Source organism: Canis lupus, chromosome 22 (assembly GCF_011100685.1).
Source record: "Canis lupus familiaris isolate Mischka breed German Shepherd chromosome 22, alternate assembly UU_Cfam_GSD_1.0, whole genome shotgun sequence".
Lineage (NCBI taxonomy): Eukaryota > Metazoa > Chordata > Mammalia > Carnivora > Canidae > Canis > Canis lupus.
Window position 1 is genome coordinate 47848023 of NC_049243.1, and position 17713 is coordinate 47865735.

The 17713-nt window shown below is 40.1% G+C and overlaps 1 protein-coding gene across 10 annotated transcripts in view; it reads left to right on the plus strand.

Annotated features, from left to right (window-relative positions):
• The window catches only part of MBNL2 (muscleblind like splicing regulator 2), a 161888-nt gene that overhangs the window by 120405 nt on the left and 23770 nt on the right, over window positions 1–17713 (plus strand). For 4 of the 10 annotated variants that reach the window (XM_038569886.1, XM_038569887.1, XM_038569889.1 and 1 more), the window contains exons 6-8: window positions 6189–6242; window positions 6900–7053; window positions 14231–14266. In XM_038569886.1, coding sequence (XP_038425814.1) covers window positions 6189–6242; window positions 6900–7053; window positions 14231–14266 — 244 coding nt within the window. Of the gene's footprint in view, window positions 1–6188; window positions 6243–6899; window positions 7054–14230; window positions 14267–15537; window positions 15633–17713 lie in introns of all 10 variants that reach the window. The other 6 variants (XM_038569890.1, XM_038569893.1, XM_038569891.1 and 3 more) reach the window with 6 other exon arrangements.

Genomic DNA, 17713 nt, shown 5'->3' on the forward strand with positions numbered 1-17713 from the left:
GTAAGTGGGGCGCGCCCGCCGCGCACCTTCCTCCGCCCGGGCCCGGGGAGCCGCGGGCGCCCCGCGGGATCCAGACGCTGCCCCAGCAGGCGGGAACTAGGGAAGGCTGCCATTCCTGCTGCTCCGCTGCCTAAGTTCTGTTGTCGTTCGCCCCGTTTTGTTTGGTTCGGTTTGGTTCCCCCCCCTCCTTCCCTTCTGCAGCACAATAGGTAAATCCCTGAGGCGCAGGGACACCCCGCCCCTCGCCCCTCGCTCCTCCTCCCCCCCTCCTCCTCCTCCCCCTCCTCCTCCTCCTCCTCCTCCTCCTCCGCCTCCTCCTCCTCCTCCTCCGAGCTGTCCACCGGGAGCCCGGCGCCCCCGCGCCCAGGCCGGGGGAATAAATGCAGCCGAGCCCTGCTGCTGAGAGCCCGGGGCAGGGGCGCCTCGGGGCGCAGCCCCCAAGCTCAGAGGCTGGCGACAGGGACCCGTCCCTCCCCACCCCTGCTCCTCCCACTCTCCTTCCAACTTTCTCCCTCTAAATGAACTTGTGTGCAGAACATCAAGCCATGAAACGGATGGAAAGCGGAGCTGTCCTGACCGGTGCCTTAAACCGGGGAGGGGGGGGGGGGCTGTAACCCAGCCTGGAGTCCCTGAGTCACTGCAGTGTCGCTTAGAGACCACCTGCCGCCGCCTGCCCCTACTCCTCTTCCCGCTCTTGCTCCTCCTCCCCCTCCTCTCCTCCTCTATCCTCCTGCTGCTCCTCCTCCTCTTGCTCCTCTCCCTCCTCTTCTTCCTTATCCCTGGGGAGCCTGTTTCCAGCTCCAGACTCTCAGGCCCCCCACCCCAGACCTTGGCGATCAGAATTCTGATTTTAAAATATCCTCAGGTGTTATGTATGCACATTAACAGTCCTGCAAGCACCTGCCTACAACCCTGGTTTCTCAAACTTGGCTGTATTTTGGAATTACCTGAAGGGTCTCAAAAGGTTCCAACGTCAGCCCCCTTCCTCCAAAATTTCTTATTTAATTGGTCTGGGTGTGGCCGGGGCAGTGGCCTTTTTTTGGAAGCTCTCCTGGGATTCCCACGTGCAGCACAGTTTGAGAACCATCACACTAGGTAGTAGAAATTGCTAATTAATTTGCTTTAACATGAGATCTCTGGCTTATCAGGAACCTGTTATAATATATAGTAGACACTGTGCATTCATCCATTCATTCGTTTACTGATTCATTCAAAACATGTAATGAGACCTGCCATGCATCAGGCACACTTGCTAGATGGTATACAGAAACTAAGCAGGTTTTCTTGCCCTAACTGCTGTGTTGATCGTTAGGTATGGAGCACACATTTTTGCCATTGCACTGGCATGGAAACCCAGGTACCCAGATACCCATCATACCTGGGTACCAAGGATATCCCGCAAGGCTAGTCCGGATTCTGGCTACAAGAGACAAAAACCCAACGGAAATGGTTTATATTAAAAATTTGGACTTCGTGTGGTGCCCTCCAAAGGGAAAAGTAGTCCAAAAGATGGTAAGGGTGTCCGGATTCAGAAACTGAAAAACCAGTAGGGTTCTCTTGTTTTTCTCTTTTCTGCTTCTCTTGGCATATCAGCTCTATCTTCTAAGACTAGGTTCTCCAATGCAACATTGACCACGAATCTGAACATCTTTGGATACACATTCTTATGTCTTTTGACAAGAGAGAAAACAGCATCTTCTACATTGGTTCTAATTCTACAAGAAACAAACAAACTAAATAATTAAAGGTCATTCTGGTGGCTCTCCTCATGGTTAGAATAACAGCACGCTATGATTGGCTCAGCCTAGGTCACAATAGCCATCTCTGGCCACAGGGGTATAAGATGAGGTCCTGGGAGTATGAAAAAAATTAGCCCCTACACCTCAAATACCTGTTGACACAACAAACCACTGGTACTAATCGTGACCTGGGACCTGAGCCCTGAATTTATCTGAGCTTTGATTGTATCTGCCTGTTTATGAGAAGTGCCAACTCTAACATCCATGATCAATATGTACCTCAGTCATCGAAGGAACAATGCACATGGTATATGTCCATGGTGGGTGACCTGGGTTGATAGGGATAAGAGAAAAAATGGCCACTGACACAAACACCTCATTCCTTAAGAGGAATTTTAAAATCAAGACTGTGGGGGCACTTACTGGCTCAGATGGTTCAGCATCTGCCTTTGGCTCAGGTCATGATCCAGGAGTTCTGGGACCCAGCCCCTCATTGGGCTCCCTGCTCAGCAGGAGTGTGCTTCTCCCTCTCACTCTGTGCACACTCACTCTATCTCCCTCTCTCTCAAATAAGTAAATGAAATCTTTAAAAACAATAAAAATAAATCAAATCAAGACTGTACTCCTCTGTATGCCCTGCTGCGTGCCCTTCTGCTCATTTTCACATCATACCCATCAAGATGCGTAGAGGTTATTACCGTGGATGTCAGTATATTTAGTTACCATAGTTCCCTGGATTGTTATACTGTGCCCAAATTTGGAGTTCTGATATTTCAGGGAATCTTGCAACATCGTCAAAGACAACCCAAAGGAATACAGTTTCAGAACAAAAGCCAGCTTCTTTCTGACAATGACATGAAAATTATTGAATCTGTCATGTCTTTTTAGTTGAAGTGAGAGGCTTATTTGAACCAGCCTAGATGCAGTTGGATAAAGTCAAAGTATTCTTACTCTAGTGGCAAGATTACTCAGTACACTGAAAAAAAAAAAAACCTCTTATTTTATTTCCTTACTTGAAAGAACAAATGGGAGTGATGGTTGCAGTCAGAAGATATCAGTATTCCATTCACCTGGGTTCCATATCCCAACACAAAGAATTTCTGTAGTGCAATTTGTATTATTGTCCAGGGATTTCCTCTTCTTTTGACTAATTGGACCCTGAAAATGCACTTAAAGCTTTGATTCCAGAAAAGGAGACATTTATTTCTTTTAGAGCCTGATTCTTTTACAATACATCTTAAAATGTGAGCATCATCCTCACCAGATTTTTTTTAATGTGAAAATAAGCCAGACAGAGCTTCTCTTTGGTAATTTTCACACAAAGGGTATCTGATCTTCAAGCGAGCAATCTTTCTTTACACACTACAAAATGGGGCTACACAGGAGATTCCTGTTTTGTAAAAGGAAACAGGACCAGCTGCCATCAGCTTGATAAGTTTCAGTTGTCCAAGAAAAAACATAAAGGAACTTTGAATTCCATCCTATTTGTCCACGTCCCTTTATTCCAGATTAAAATGGCAGCTCTGATTATTGTCCAGTTTTTCTGACTTCTCAGATTTTTGGTCCTTGCCTGTAATGCCTGGCATGGGCACTTGGTTTGCACGCCTTGACTTGCAGTTGGATTGTTCTTTGATCCAGAGAAAAGAAAACCTGGCCGGATGTACACAAACCTGCAGGTGGGCCCAGAGAGTGCAGAGGATCCAAAATGTTGGTGAGGCCAGCAAGAATGGATGCCAAGTGTCCAACATAGAGTAAACGCTCAACTAAAGAGAACCTCTTTCTCTGCTTAGATGCCTAAGGAAACTCCCAAGACCCACCAGGCCCCGTGATCTCTAAGGTCTAGTCTGGGCCTGAAGACCTTTCAATGTAGCTAAACATATGTCGGCAATTGTATCCTCTAAAACAAAATATCTGTATACTACAAGTTCATACTATAATATGATTATTAATCCACACAGATTTTCAAAAAAATACATTCTACACATGTGCCTCAAAGCATGAGGTGAGCAAGATACTTATAGGTATGCTCAACCCTCCAAAACCTTAGCGTTTCCTTGAAAAGACATGACAGTTGCATCTAGTAAAGATAACCCACAGTATGCAGTGGGGGAAAAAGGAGTTGCTCTTGCCGTCCAGCATATTTGAGAGCTCTCAGTTTCTTCAGTTCCTAGATTATTCTAATTTCTATGGATGCTAAGTTTCATCAGTCTAAGATCAGAAAAAAAAAAAAAGAATATTAACCTTCCAGGTGATGATGATCCTAGGGAGAAATATTTAATATTTCCTTTTCTACTTGGAGAGTTCATTAAATGTTGCTTTGTTAAATTGAAATTTTGTTCATAAGGACCAGCCTTTGGAGACATAATCACTCTTCCAGTTAGCGCAGCAGACAAAATCAACCCAACAGTAGATTTGCTCTGGAACAGTAGATTTGCTCTGGAACTCCCAAAGACTGGAAGGGTGACGAGAACTGAGTCCAGAAGGTTGAGGCCAAAATGATTCTGGGTTTGTGTTCTCCGTGTACTCTGGGAGAACAGGCTACACAGTCTTACATAGTTGGCACAGATTAAACTTAAAGAAATGCATTAATTTTGCAATCTAAAAACTCTACGGCAACCAAAGATTTTAAAGTAACGTGGTGTCATGGAAGTTACATAATGGGGGACTTCTATCTATCTGAAGGAAGAATATTCAGCACAAAGAAGCTTTCTTGTTGTGGAACTCTCTGGGTTTTAAAAATGTTGGAGTTCTACTTTCAGAACACTGATTTTGTATTATTTGATGGCCTCTATCAAGACTGCCTTCCAAAACATTGCGCTCCTGGTCATTCTAAATCTCTTCTCTGCCTTTAATCCTTTCCCTACCTACTTTATTTCTACCCAACCCCCCCTCCCCATCTTTACTTGACCACCTGTCATCTCTATACCTTTGATCCTGAATCATCAAATGATGATGAAAAGCCCTTTATTTGCAAAGGAAAACATCTTAATTTTTTCCCATTTTGAGAGTTTAGTACTTAGCCCGTTTTATTTCAAATGCCGTAGTTCTATCAGAACTTTAGAATATCACATTTTGTATTGATTATACAAACCTTGGGGATTTACCTATTGTGCTACACATAGAAAAGGGGTATTTCATTTTTTATTTGCATTGGAGTTATTCCTTTGTTTTGTTTTGTTTTGTTTTTTTTTCACAGAATTCCATCATAGAAATTTTCCATCTTTTACAGCAATTATTAAGGATTAGGAAAATTTTCTCATTGCGGTCTAAATCAATCAATATTTGTTATTATTTCAGCTGTTTAAATAAGACTATCTGCCCCAAAGTATGGTTATAAGTTAAAAATATTATTTTACGTCTAATATTTCAAGCAGTCCTTTGCTATTTTTTATTTTTTAGCTGTTTGCTATTTTTAGCTGTTTTACTCATTCTAGGAGAGAATTCCACTTCTCATTAACTGGGTTGGTCATTGATTATAACGAAAAGTACACACAGAATTATTAAAAATATAAATTACTCTGATAGCTGAGAATACTAAATACCTTTTTAAAGGGTATTTTCTTAGCATAACCCGGTAAGTTGTTTGAGATGAATTGAATTATAATTTCAAATGTAGTGGAAAACATAGAATGGATGATAAGTTAGTCTTTAGAAACAGAACAATGGACTGAGTGTGGGAAATTTGAGAATCTTACTATTCAAATTCAAAACTTCTTAAGTTTGGAACCTGATCCCGCATTACCAGTTTCACACTAGCAGACTGAAGAGAAGAATTGAGACAATTATCCACATGATTCAGACAAAAAATTAAGATCCAAACCCAAACAGTTTTGCTTCAGTAATCTTGTGTTTGAATATTTTTTTGCCTGAATTTTTTGTCTCAGTTTGCCACTTCATTTTGTTAGGCTAGATCTTTACTAAAAAATTACTTTTTATAAAAGTCGAAGATTATATATATATGTATATATATAATTGTTTTTTTTGCCTTGGATCTTATACTTAGTGCATTCGTTATTTTACATTCGAAAACTAACTTATCAGAAGTTCTTCAGCCCTACGGCCCTTGAAAGTTCTGCATTTTTTTTCTGAAGCAATATAAAAAATGCTGATGGTGTGTATGCAAGCTGCTGTTTTAATTAACTTTCCTGAATTTCAAACATCTATATTTTACTCTCTTATATGCTTTTAACTAAGGTATAGTAGATGCATTTTTGCTTCAATACTAATTTAAGGTGTAATATTCATTTCTTTAGAGAACATTTTTGTTGTTGTGCATGCCTAGTGTTTTGTACGTTGTATATTGCATTCAGAATATTTTTTTCCTTCTCACCTATCCACAATGCAATGCCGTTCCCATGATGCACCTCTGCTTGCTGTTTACCTGTATGTTAATTCGCTTGAATCCCATTGGCCCACTGCCATCATGTGCTCGCTGCCTGTTATTAAAAGACTCAGTCGACTGCCAAAGCAATGAAGCGACCTCTCGAAGCATCTGTAGACCTGGTACTTTGACCTTTCACCTTTCGCTTTGCATGTAGCTTTTCAGAGAACCATCTGAGATTTGTATTACTTGTAAAATTGGTTGCAAACAATCATTATTATTAATGAATGGAGAAAATCCGATAAGGTGTTTAGCCATCTCATTTTCATACGTAATATGTGAAATAAATTAATCCTAACAAATTTTAATACCTTTTCCAAAAAAGTGAAGCAAATTTAAACTTCTTGCCTCGGAAAGTGCTCATTATAATTCTTATTAACCTTTAAATCCAAGAAATTGCCGTTTAGTTAACGAAGAGAATAGGTATTAATAATAACACAAACGCTTCTTTCCCCTGTTAGAATAATTTAACTCATTTTAAAAGCTGGAGCCTTTTTTTTTTTTTAATTTTTAATTATTTATTTATTTTTGGTGTTGCTTGATAGTTTTTCTTTTCCTTAGTTGAGATGCTACCGTTTTGGGTTACAGAAATCATGCTTTCGCTCTCAATAACAAATTCTCACTCATTCGACATTGCCCGCTCTTTAAATTAAGGTGCATGGCAGAGGCATCTCCTTAGCTGTCATTTTGAAACAGAATGTTGTAGTTGACGATCTCTGTGGACACCGGAGGTGTGGTTACTTTGAGTTATACATGTCTTCTCCAATTCTTTATTATAGGCCTTTCCTCCTGGTGCTCTTCATCCTTTACCAAAGAGACAAGCACTTGAAAAAAGCAACGGTGCCAGCACGGTCTTCAATCCCAGCGTCTTGCACTACCAGCAGGCTCTAACCAGCGCACAGCTACAGCAGCACGCGGCGTTTATTCCAACAGGTATGTGCCCTGACAGTTCCAAGTCCTGTGTCCGTGTGCCCTTCGGTCATGTGCTTTCTTCTCATTCCTCTCAGCTGTTCGGTGGCATCTAGTTTGCTTGTAAAGGTACAGTCCAGACAAGCCTGAGACTCATCATTGTCCTAGCTATCGAGATGTAGTTACTTTGCTTGGAATGATAGCTAAATGACTGCTAGGATTCTAAAGCCAAATATTTTATAGTTAAGTGATAGCCGGAACCCATGAGAAGCAGAGAGATCTCAGTTAGGCCTTTTGGTTTCTTGTAGTTACACATGCCGTGTAAGACTGTTTATGTCAATGAGACCTTTTTATGTGTGACAATTGAAATTTGTCATTAACCCTGAATGACCTAAAAAGTAGCAATTCCAGTAAATACTAACCTTTTTTTTCTGTTCCTATTCAGAGCACTAAAAACAAAACAAAACAAAACAAGGCTATTCAAGTAAAGCAATCCTCCACTCATATTTTACATTCATTCTATCTCTTTTGCCATCCTTCTCAACTTCACCAAGTGCACAAATAGATAGAGCTCTTATCCTGATTTCTAAGCCAATGCCTGATAATAGTAGCTGCTAAGGTCCATTAACTGTATCATTCCACTAAGAGATGAATTCTGTTAGTCACAGAATCTTGAAGCGTAAAGGATTCTTCGTGATCTCCTCATCCAGGCAATTGTTTTACAGATGACAAAACTGAGGCCCCCTAAATGGGAGGTGACTTCCCAAGGTGGCACAGCTAATGACACAAAAACCCACTACCTAGTTTCCCTGTGACCAGCCCAACATACCATGACACGACACCACCCAGCTTCCACATGTGGAGTCACAGGGTTCTCCCTTAGAGCTTGGCAGACATAAAACACCAGATCAAAATGAAGAAACAGAAGTGTGATCCATAGCAACCATCCCCCTTTTTTTCACCCACCTCCCTGACCACAGACCTACAAACACAATATAGGAACATAGAATCACCTTAAATGGATCACGGTTTCGACTTTTTGTTCTGCATTAGAAGCAGGGATAATATCCTCAAAATAAATAAGATTTCCTAGGGTAAAAAAAAAAAAAAAAAAAAAAAAGAACCAGAGAGTGACTTAGGCTTTCATGAGGAAATTGTCCATTTAGGGCTTAGTTTTGAGGTCAAAGTTTTCATCCCATGAGAGTGACTTGAAGGTTTATATAGATATACAACAATTTTGACAAAAAGAGCTTGTTGGTCCTAATCTACATGATTGGACTTTTCAGGCTTGTTATTTATTTAAATCCTGTAGCATATTAGGCATTAATGTAGGAGGGAGGAGAAGAAATATTTCTATGGTATTCTTTGTATAAAAGCTACACTTTGAAAAAAACTATCAACCTGTTGACAATATTAATTATAGTAAAAATATAAATTATGTAAGCAAAATGGTTCTTAGTGTTTAGTTTTCATATTTCACTTCTACTCTTCTCTTAAGAAGACTTACAGACCTATAGAGTAAGTCTTTACATGAGTATTTATTGGGGCTTCCCTGCTATTATATTACAACTTCAGCTAGTGACATTTCAGTTCAGATGTAGCCCAGCAGTACTTGTACTCGTAATCCACTAGATATAACATCTTTGTAAAATTTGTAGAATAATTACTCGTAGGTAAACTTACCTCGAGGTCTTCTATGATTTCTTTAAATATTTTATAGACCTCATCGCTAGATAGTTTAGGAGAAAAAATTAGGGAGGAATGTACCAAGGGGTAAAACATAAAATGACAAGTCTGTTTCTGGAGACTGGGTAATAATTTCACTACAATTTCCTGGGAATGCTTTGAAACCCTGGAACTAAGTCGTGTGAAAGTCTGAAGGCCTCTACCTTGTATTTAACACTTCAATCCAATAATGAGTGCTCTGTTAAATCACTGAAAGAATCCTCATTTAAAAATATTTCACCTGGAAACCATTTAAAGACTTCCAAAGCAAGAATGGATAACATCCCTTCTACAATGACTGATTATTTGTTGATGAATCCATTGTATCGAGGACAGATAGGCTGTACTGGCTGCGGTGGTTGTGCACTTCTGCCCCCTGCTGGATTCTTTAAAAACTGTCCAAGTGTGTCCAGCAACCCTCAATTGTGTGGACTTTGGGAGCCCAAAAGTGGGTCCTAGCCCACTTAATTCGGTGAATTACAAGAGTTTCCATCTGTAACATGATATCAATATCATAGTGAAAAACTATGTGGCTCTCATGCTCTGAAATGGTATTTTAACTTCTAAGAAGTTTTCACATGTTTTCCTTAAATGATGAAAGAAAATAATTCAATCAAAAGGAAGTTAGCATAATCTTTCCCCCACTTAAATGCATAGCAGAAATCTCAGTGTTTATTTTGGCTCTAGTTTTTATTTCAGGCTTTCTTTCTCATAAACCACATTTTCAACTCAATTTTAAAATGGTAATGATAATCATTGTTAATCACTGTTGTCTTAAATCTCTGCAAATTAAGTGATGATGTTCAAAAATAATTTTTGTGACTTGGTAGATGGTGGGCCCATTATTTTAAAATGGACAGATTTTGATTTTTCTATAAATACCTTATATCAATTATCATATATATGAAACACAAAGCATCTCATGTTCTCCTGGAGGTTACCCTTCACTGAAAGTCCATTCATAGTGAAATTTTGGGCGTTTTTTTTTTTTTTTTTTAAATCCCTCATTTTTATTTCTTTTTTTTTCCCCACTGAGGTACAGTTGTCCCATAACATATTAGTTGCAGGTATACGATATAAGGGATCAATATTTGTAGGCACTGTGGCTTGACCATCACAGTAAGTCTACCTACCATCTGTTACCCACAGTGAAGTTTTTGATAGCTTATGAAAACTCCCCCATTGACACAATGTGAATTTGGATTTTAGGAATTCTGTCTCCAGGCTGTGGAGATAGTAACATAAAACATTGTGCAAAAAGGGGGATTCTTCTCCAAAACCATGCTAATATAATTATCACCTTGTTGATGCCCTAGCACATTTGTAGTGGGTGAGACTTTTCCTTTTCTCTCTCTCTTTTTTTTTTTTTTTGATAGGGATTATTTTAATCTAGGAGTTATACTATTTCTTTGATACTTTAGGCAAGCAGAAACCACATACACTTACAAAACTAGCAGGGTAATAATTCTCGGCATCTCTCTGACAGGTTTATTGTGAGTTACACTGTAAGTGTTCTTATAGGCATTGTCTCTTTAGTCTTCAAGATTGGTCTGCCAGTGGCAGGCATAATTATTTGCATTTTGCAGGTGGAAAAACTGAGGCTGTGTGTCTGTGCTACAAAGTGGAATATGTAACTCATGAAATTATCCAGAGAATCCTGACTCATAGATTCTAGAATTGAAAAACTTATGCAGTGGAAGCAGGGAACGGTTGAGAAATCTTTGTTGATAGAATTAGTGCCTTAGTGAAATGCTTCAGCCGATCAGAACAAAACGACCCACCAACTCCCTCTTTTATTTATTTCATTATATTGGGATGTGCAGAATAAGTAGAACAGGAAAAGCACTGGCATAAATACTGCTTAATGATCAGAAACCACAAGGCTACATAAGGTTATCTATCACACTTTTGGTGAAAGATTTGTCAGCATTTAGTGGAAACTGTACCTCTTAATTTATTTGCCACCCACCTCTTTATTTATTAAGCAAATTTATTTGCCCCTCACTCCTTAATTTGGCACACAGTTCTTGAACATATAGTTAAGTTCTGAACAAAGGAGTTCAGAACTAGGGAAAAACCAATATGGTGCTGAGTGAGCGTTAAGGGCCCCCCTGGGGCCTGAGCAAAGCCATTTGAGAGTGCAGAAAGAGGCAGTGTACTAGGGCCCTGGGCATGTGCCGTGGGTGTTGGGGACAAGGATACTGAGAAAGAAGGGACTGGCCAAGGAGAAGAAACTGGCTTAGGACTTTCAAAGGAAGCTTATATCAGTGGAGGAAGAGCATCCCAGGCAGGGGGAGAGACAGCCTAGGTGGGGGAGAGCGTATTTGAGAGACTGCAAAGTTGTTCATTTTAGCTGCAGTGGAAAGTACGTAAGGGGTAGGAAGAGGGTGCAGAGACAGAAAAGATGAGGTGCGGAATCTGGCACTGACTAAGACAGTCACACACAGCAAAAGCTATACATTTCCAATATTCATATCACTTTTAGACCACAGAGAAAGAGAGGCTCATCAAGTTAATTTGGTGGAGCATTTCAGCCACTTCCTGAACTGAAGCTAAAGTGACATCGTTCACTCTCAGCTCAGTGTGGTCACAGGAGCTGGTGGTGGTGGTTCACAATCTGGTGACATTTGCAGCCATGACACAGGAGAGCCCTCCAAGAAACCGCCCCCCACAACATTGGAATGCAAAAGAATAGAAGAATTTGGATAAGGATAACTTTGAATCCAGCCATAGTTCGCTTTAAAATGAAGTCACTTACACAGTGGGTACTTTAATAAACTTTAGGAACCAGTTGCTCCCAATACACTCACTAATGGCTGAGAAAATTCATTCAACCAATTGACCATCTGCTATGTGTCCCTTAGACCTAGACAGACGTGAACCCTGCCCTCCTCGAGTTTACAGGAAAGGAGGAGAGATGGATGGTCAATAAATGCCCTTATAAATTATGACTTAAATGCTTTATTAGTCCTATGAATGAAAAAGTAGAGTTTGGTAAGCTTGAAAATAGAAAACTGATTTAAATGGCAGGTAGGTAAAAGAATAATTAAACAGTTTTCTAAAGAAGTGATATGTACCTTTAGACCTAGAAAATGCAAAGAGTGGGGTGAAGATTATTCCAGGCAGTGGGAACAGCTTGGGGGAAGCCCAAAAGTAGGACAAAAGTGTGATGTGTTCAGTTCAAAGAAATGAGAGGCTAATCTGCCCGGATCATGGTGCCAGCCTCCAGAGAGGGGTGGACCAAGCTGGGGAGATAGTTAGAGAATGGACCATAGGGGGCCTTTATCCTAAAAGCAATGAAAAGGCAGTGAATCATTCCAGCAGAGAAGTGAACAGACCTGTATTTAGGAAGGTGAAGAGTGGAGTGGATTAAGCAAGGGACAGGAAACAAGCAGGAAGACGAGTTAGGACATCATGACATGGTCCAGCCTAGAGATAATGGTGACCAGGACTGGAGGAGTGGCAGTAGGGATGCCAGACCGGCAAATACAAGATGCATTTTAGAAACAGAATTGCTTTGGCTTATTGGTGAGCTGGAGCAGAGAATTTCAAGAGGGAAGGTAGATGCATAAATTTGGAAGCCTTGAGCTTATAGGTGCTATTTAAATCCTGGATTGAATGATATGCCTGGAAAAGGCATAGAGTAGATGAAAAGGAACCAGAACTGAGTCTTGAAAAACTGCAGCATTTAGAGATATAGAGTATGTGTGTGTCTATGCATGGCGGGGGTGGGGGAAGGGGCAGGGAGTATCTGAAATCCAAGGGAAAGGGGTGGTTTATTACGGAGGTAGTGGCCAAGTGCTAAATGTTACCAAGACACGTGTTAGATGAAGATGGAAGGGTTCCTACTGATTGCAGAAATAGGGAGTTCTTGAGGACATAAGCAGTTGGAGTAGAGACCTGAATATGGAAGTCCAACTGGAGAGGATTGGAAGAGTAAATGGAATAAAGGAAGTGAAAATTTACGAGCAGGTTGCTTTCCAGAAGTTTGTTTATGAAGATTGGAAAGATAGGGAGAAAGAGGTGTCGTCGACAGGATTTTGAGGTGTGTGTCTGTGTGTGTGTGTCTGTGTGTGTGTGCGTGTGTGTGAAGTTGGATATATTAACATGTATTTGCTGGAGAATCCAGTAGTAACCCAGTTTAAACAGCCTCTGTTCCCGACTAGTCAGTGTTAGCCTGGCCAAAACATAGATTAGGCAGAAAGCATCTCTCACGTATGGACAGGTCAGCGGAGAGACCAAAGGCTTACACGTCTCAGAGTCTTCACCTGGCATCTCAGAAGGCAGTTCTAAAACTCTAAGCGAGTACACCCATTTGTTAAAGAGAATTTTCATTCATTCATTAAAAATGAAGGCTCTGTCACCTACATGACACCCAATCTTTAGGCATATAATCCTTATATTACCTTTATTTTTATTCTAAGGAATGGAACCGGAAGTAGAGAATTCGTTTTTTCCAGTACTCTACAACAAACATGTCTTCACGGTCAGAGATTTTGGATTCAAGTACATTAATAAGGTCACCGGTAGGGAAGGCAGCTATTCCCCTGGAAGGATGGAAATCTTTCCTTCCTCCCTCCCTCCGCCTCCTCCCTCCCTCCACTTGGATACCAACCTGAGATTTCCTAGGAGTTTTGCCAAAGATCTCCCTCAGGGATCACCTAATCGCGGCCATGACAAAATCACTAGCCCTGGTCCTAACTCAGCTCCAGTTCTGCATTGTTTTGCCTCTACGCTCATTAGGCTTTATTGCTAGGCACCGCTCCTTTATCAGGATGAATCTCGTAGCAGAAAACAGATCCCATACACAGCCAGGTCATTCTGTCACAAGAACATCAGGCTTCCTATGCTGTAGGGCTTCCAGGCCATAATTTAAAATTCACCTGACCTGAGAGCCATTTGATCTGGAGGATAGGGAATCTTAGTTACTGTTTTCATTTTCACATTATTTTTGACACCAAACAAGCAAAGAAGCAAACTTTTAAAGCAGTAAGGTCAACCTAATCTAGTGAATCAAAACTTGACCTGGATTTAGGAATATAATTCTATTTCTAGCCTTACCCTTGACTTACACTATGATGACCTTGGAGTAGTTACTATGCCTCAGATTTTTCATCTGTAAAATACCCACTTACTACCTTGGAGGATTACCTTGATAATGTCTGTAAAATACTTTGAGGTCTTAGAGGAAGGACACTCTCAGTACTGTCACATGTCATTCTTATAAGAATGTCGATGGATATGAATAAAAAGTGTGAAAAGAATCTAAGGAGTGAGCTTTGAATAATATTGGCTTACGATCAGTCAGATATATTTGTGTCAGTACTAAAAATGTGAATAACTCTAAAAGACTGTGTTAACTAACCCTACTTATTTCTGGTTGTGCTTCAATCTCACTTTGAATGTTAACTCTAAACCGCTAACCTGTTTCTTTCCCTTTATTCACTTTTTCCACCTACCATTGCATGACATGCAGGGTCAGTTTTGTGCATGACACCCGCTACCAGTATTGGTAGGTTTCAACCTTTTTTATTTGTCTTTTATATTATGTACAGTACCTTCACTTGCTTGAAATTTATTTCAGAGATGGTAGAAATGCTTTAGGAAATGGTAGATCTGAAGGCTTATTTGGCTTTAGATTTAATGTATAGGTTTTTAAAATGTACTTGTATATTTAAGAAAATGATCGTTTTAATGTAACCAGAACAATCACTGTGCTAGAACAACCACTACAAAACATAAAACCACAAGTACTGCTTTTTAATGATCTGTATTTTGTTTCTCTTTATAGTTTATTTGTTTTAGCATAAGAAAAAAAAAGGCTTACTTTTATCAGAAAGGCAGGCTAATTTCATCAATGTTTTAAAGTTTCATAGTGGTGTGCCTTTATCTCCTCTTTGCTGTGTGTTAGAGTTATCAGAGTTTCCCAGAAGTATTTATTTTTAAAAATTATACATGGATGTATTTTGAAAACAAATGTCTGAACTACCTTGCTTTATTATCCTTTTTAATTTTAAGTGTTGATTTATCTGTGATAATTATTTGTACCTTAGCACTCCCTTAGATGTTAAATTTTAACACTGTATAGTTATTCCTATGGATCCAGCGCCTTGGTTACAAAAGTCTGTCTTTAGGACGCATGGATGAGTTCCATTTAGAATAAAGAGAAATAAACATTGGCAAAATCTGCCTATTTCACAGTAACTATGTTAGAATTTACATCAAGGCCACGATTTTTGCACTACCATGTATTAACCCAAAATAAACCACCACATCCCACAATTTCAGCTAGAGAAAGCAGCCCCAAATTGACAAAAGTCTTCAGTTTAACCATGATTAATTCCAAAGAATCCTACCCCAAATGAGCCTTTGATGTTTTATAATGACAAAACCAACTATCATATATTCTTATGTCATTGGATGTTAACATTTTGCATCTGTAGAGGAAACCATTAGTACCTATGACCATAGATTCCAAATTGGGAATGATAAATTGTTAGAAATAAAATGTTGATAAATACATCAACCAAAGTAATCTGCTTTGGCCTTTCTGGGAATCACTGATTATGTTTTAAAACTTCCTTTAATTGTACTTGTAATAAGCTATTTTCCCTTTTTTATTTCTCTCCCATGCTTCCTTGCTTTGCATTGTGATTGCATGCCATCTGCTGGTTTAACCCATGATGGCTTGCTGCTCTGATATTCACCATGCCAAAATACCACTTCTATTACCATAATGCTACACCCTCCTGTTCATTGCTCCCATGGTTCCCCTCCTGAAAGTACCCATGATGCACAGCGCTACGTCAGCCACTGTCTCTGCAGCAACAACTCCTGCAACAAGTGTCCCCTTCGCAGCAACAGCCACAGCCAATCAGGTTTGCTCCTTTTAAAGCTTTCTTTCACAAATCCCAAACTCTAAATGAGTGCTGATATTTAAAAAAAAAATTCTCAGTGAGAATTTTTTTTTCATGTTTATCCATCAAATTTTATTTTTTTAATTAGTTTATAGCAAGCATTTATGGACAGGTTGCACTTATTTAGAGTTAACATTTACTGCAAATAATGATGTAGCTATGTTTTGTGTTGCACTGTTTGTTTTCGTACCTAATATTGTGTAATTAACCTGACAGGCTTAAATTCCTTTTAGTACAGCATTACGTATCCAGTGGTTTGTGAATTGCCACAGAAAAAAAAAATTGTAAAAGCTTGCCCATGGGTGCTTGAAAACTGGCTATGTTTCGATTCAGGTCATTCAGACCCTATCACCTGTTGGGGAGGAAAAGAAAAAAAATTCTGCTCTTAGAAAAGTCTCCCCTTTTGGCTTTCGTGTCCAATTTGAGGTCTGAATGATCCTTCTCAACATCTCGCCTTGGTCGCTTGTGCTCCCAGACTCACTGGTTCCCACTTCACAATTTGTCTAGAAACTGGCGTAAGAGCCAGAGCTTACTGGAAGAAGAACGCTGGGCGCTGAGTTCACAAAGGCTGGATATAACTGAGTAGGGATGTTTAACTCTGTTGGTTTAATGCATGTGCCAGTAAGACCGTGGATGTTCTATTTCTCAGTGAGAACCAGTTGGCCATCTCCCACCCTGTAATCACAGGCTGACTGTAACCCTAACCCCCAGCCAACCAACTTGCAAACATGTGCTCCTGGCATAGGAGATGCGCATGAGGATGGGTGAGCACAAACCCTCGACCTCGCCTAGAAAGACATGTTATTGTGCATGCCCTCCCTTCATACAAGAGCAATGGTTTTGGCTTTGTTTTTAGCTTAATTTTTTTTAATCAACTGTACTGATAAAAGACAAAAAGAGATAGAGGAGTAAGCTGGAGGGAACGTCCGAACTAATGGGAGAAATTGCATCAGGGCATAAATGGCAGACTCCAGACTGCATTCTACAGGTGGGAAGGGCTGACTCACACTCTTTCTACGTTCAAGTGAATAAGTAATTCCAGTGCCGAAGGTTTCATCACTGAAGAGACAAGTGTGAGAGCACTTGAATGAAGGGATAAAAGTCAAATCCCATGATAGTTCTCACTGTGTCCTCTGAATTGTAACGAAGCAGGAAAGGAATGGGGGGAGATGAGCCCACAGGTGCTCTTAGAGGCAAGTACACACTACTCCTAATTCTTTAGTTCTTCACTTACCACCTCAAAAATGCCAGCTTACCTCTAAGGAAAGCCAACTCAGCTTCCAAACAGATATGGCAAAGAATAGCAAATAAGTTTCTTAGCTTGGAAGAGTCAAAAGAAGTGATGGGATGGAAGAGGGGGAGACAGTTTGCATCCTTCCATTACTAGGTTCAAAGCACTCAGTTCCTTTGCTTGTTTGTTATGACAAAGCTAGATATCTGGAAATTTATGTCTAAGTCCAGCTGCCTTGAACCACATTTTTTTGTGATTTTTGACAATTTTTGTGACAAAGCCCTTTCATAAGAAAACAAGGTTGAAGTATAATATAGCAGTATTCATTATGATGGAAATATACTATATAGCAAGTTAAGCACTTTTCTTATTTATTTTAGAGAGAGAAAGTGCATGCGTGACCAGGTGCACAGAGGGGAGGGGCAGAGGGGGAGAGAGACATTTTAGCAGAATCTGAGCTGAGTGCCAGGCCCAATGCTGGGCTCGATCTCATGATCCTGAGATAAGGACTGGAGCTGAAACCAAGAGTTGAATGCTTAACTGTGCCACTCAGGCACCTCGCAAGTTAAGTACTTCTAATACTGAGAGATCTTTCCTACAAATGGAAAGGAAGTCAAGATAAACTACTTTGGTGTTTGAGGTAAATTCCATTATTATGATAAATACTTGATCATGTATTATAAATAATTATTTCCAGGCTGGCGATTTTTTTGGGGGGGGCTCCCTTTGGTGGAAAAATCTTTGAGTGATTGCATGCAAACATGTAGGTTTGTGTGTGTGTAGGGCAGGCAGGGTTAGGAGGCATGGGACA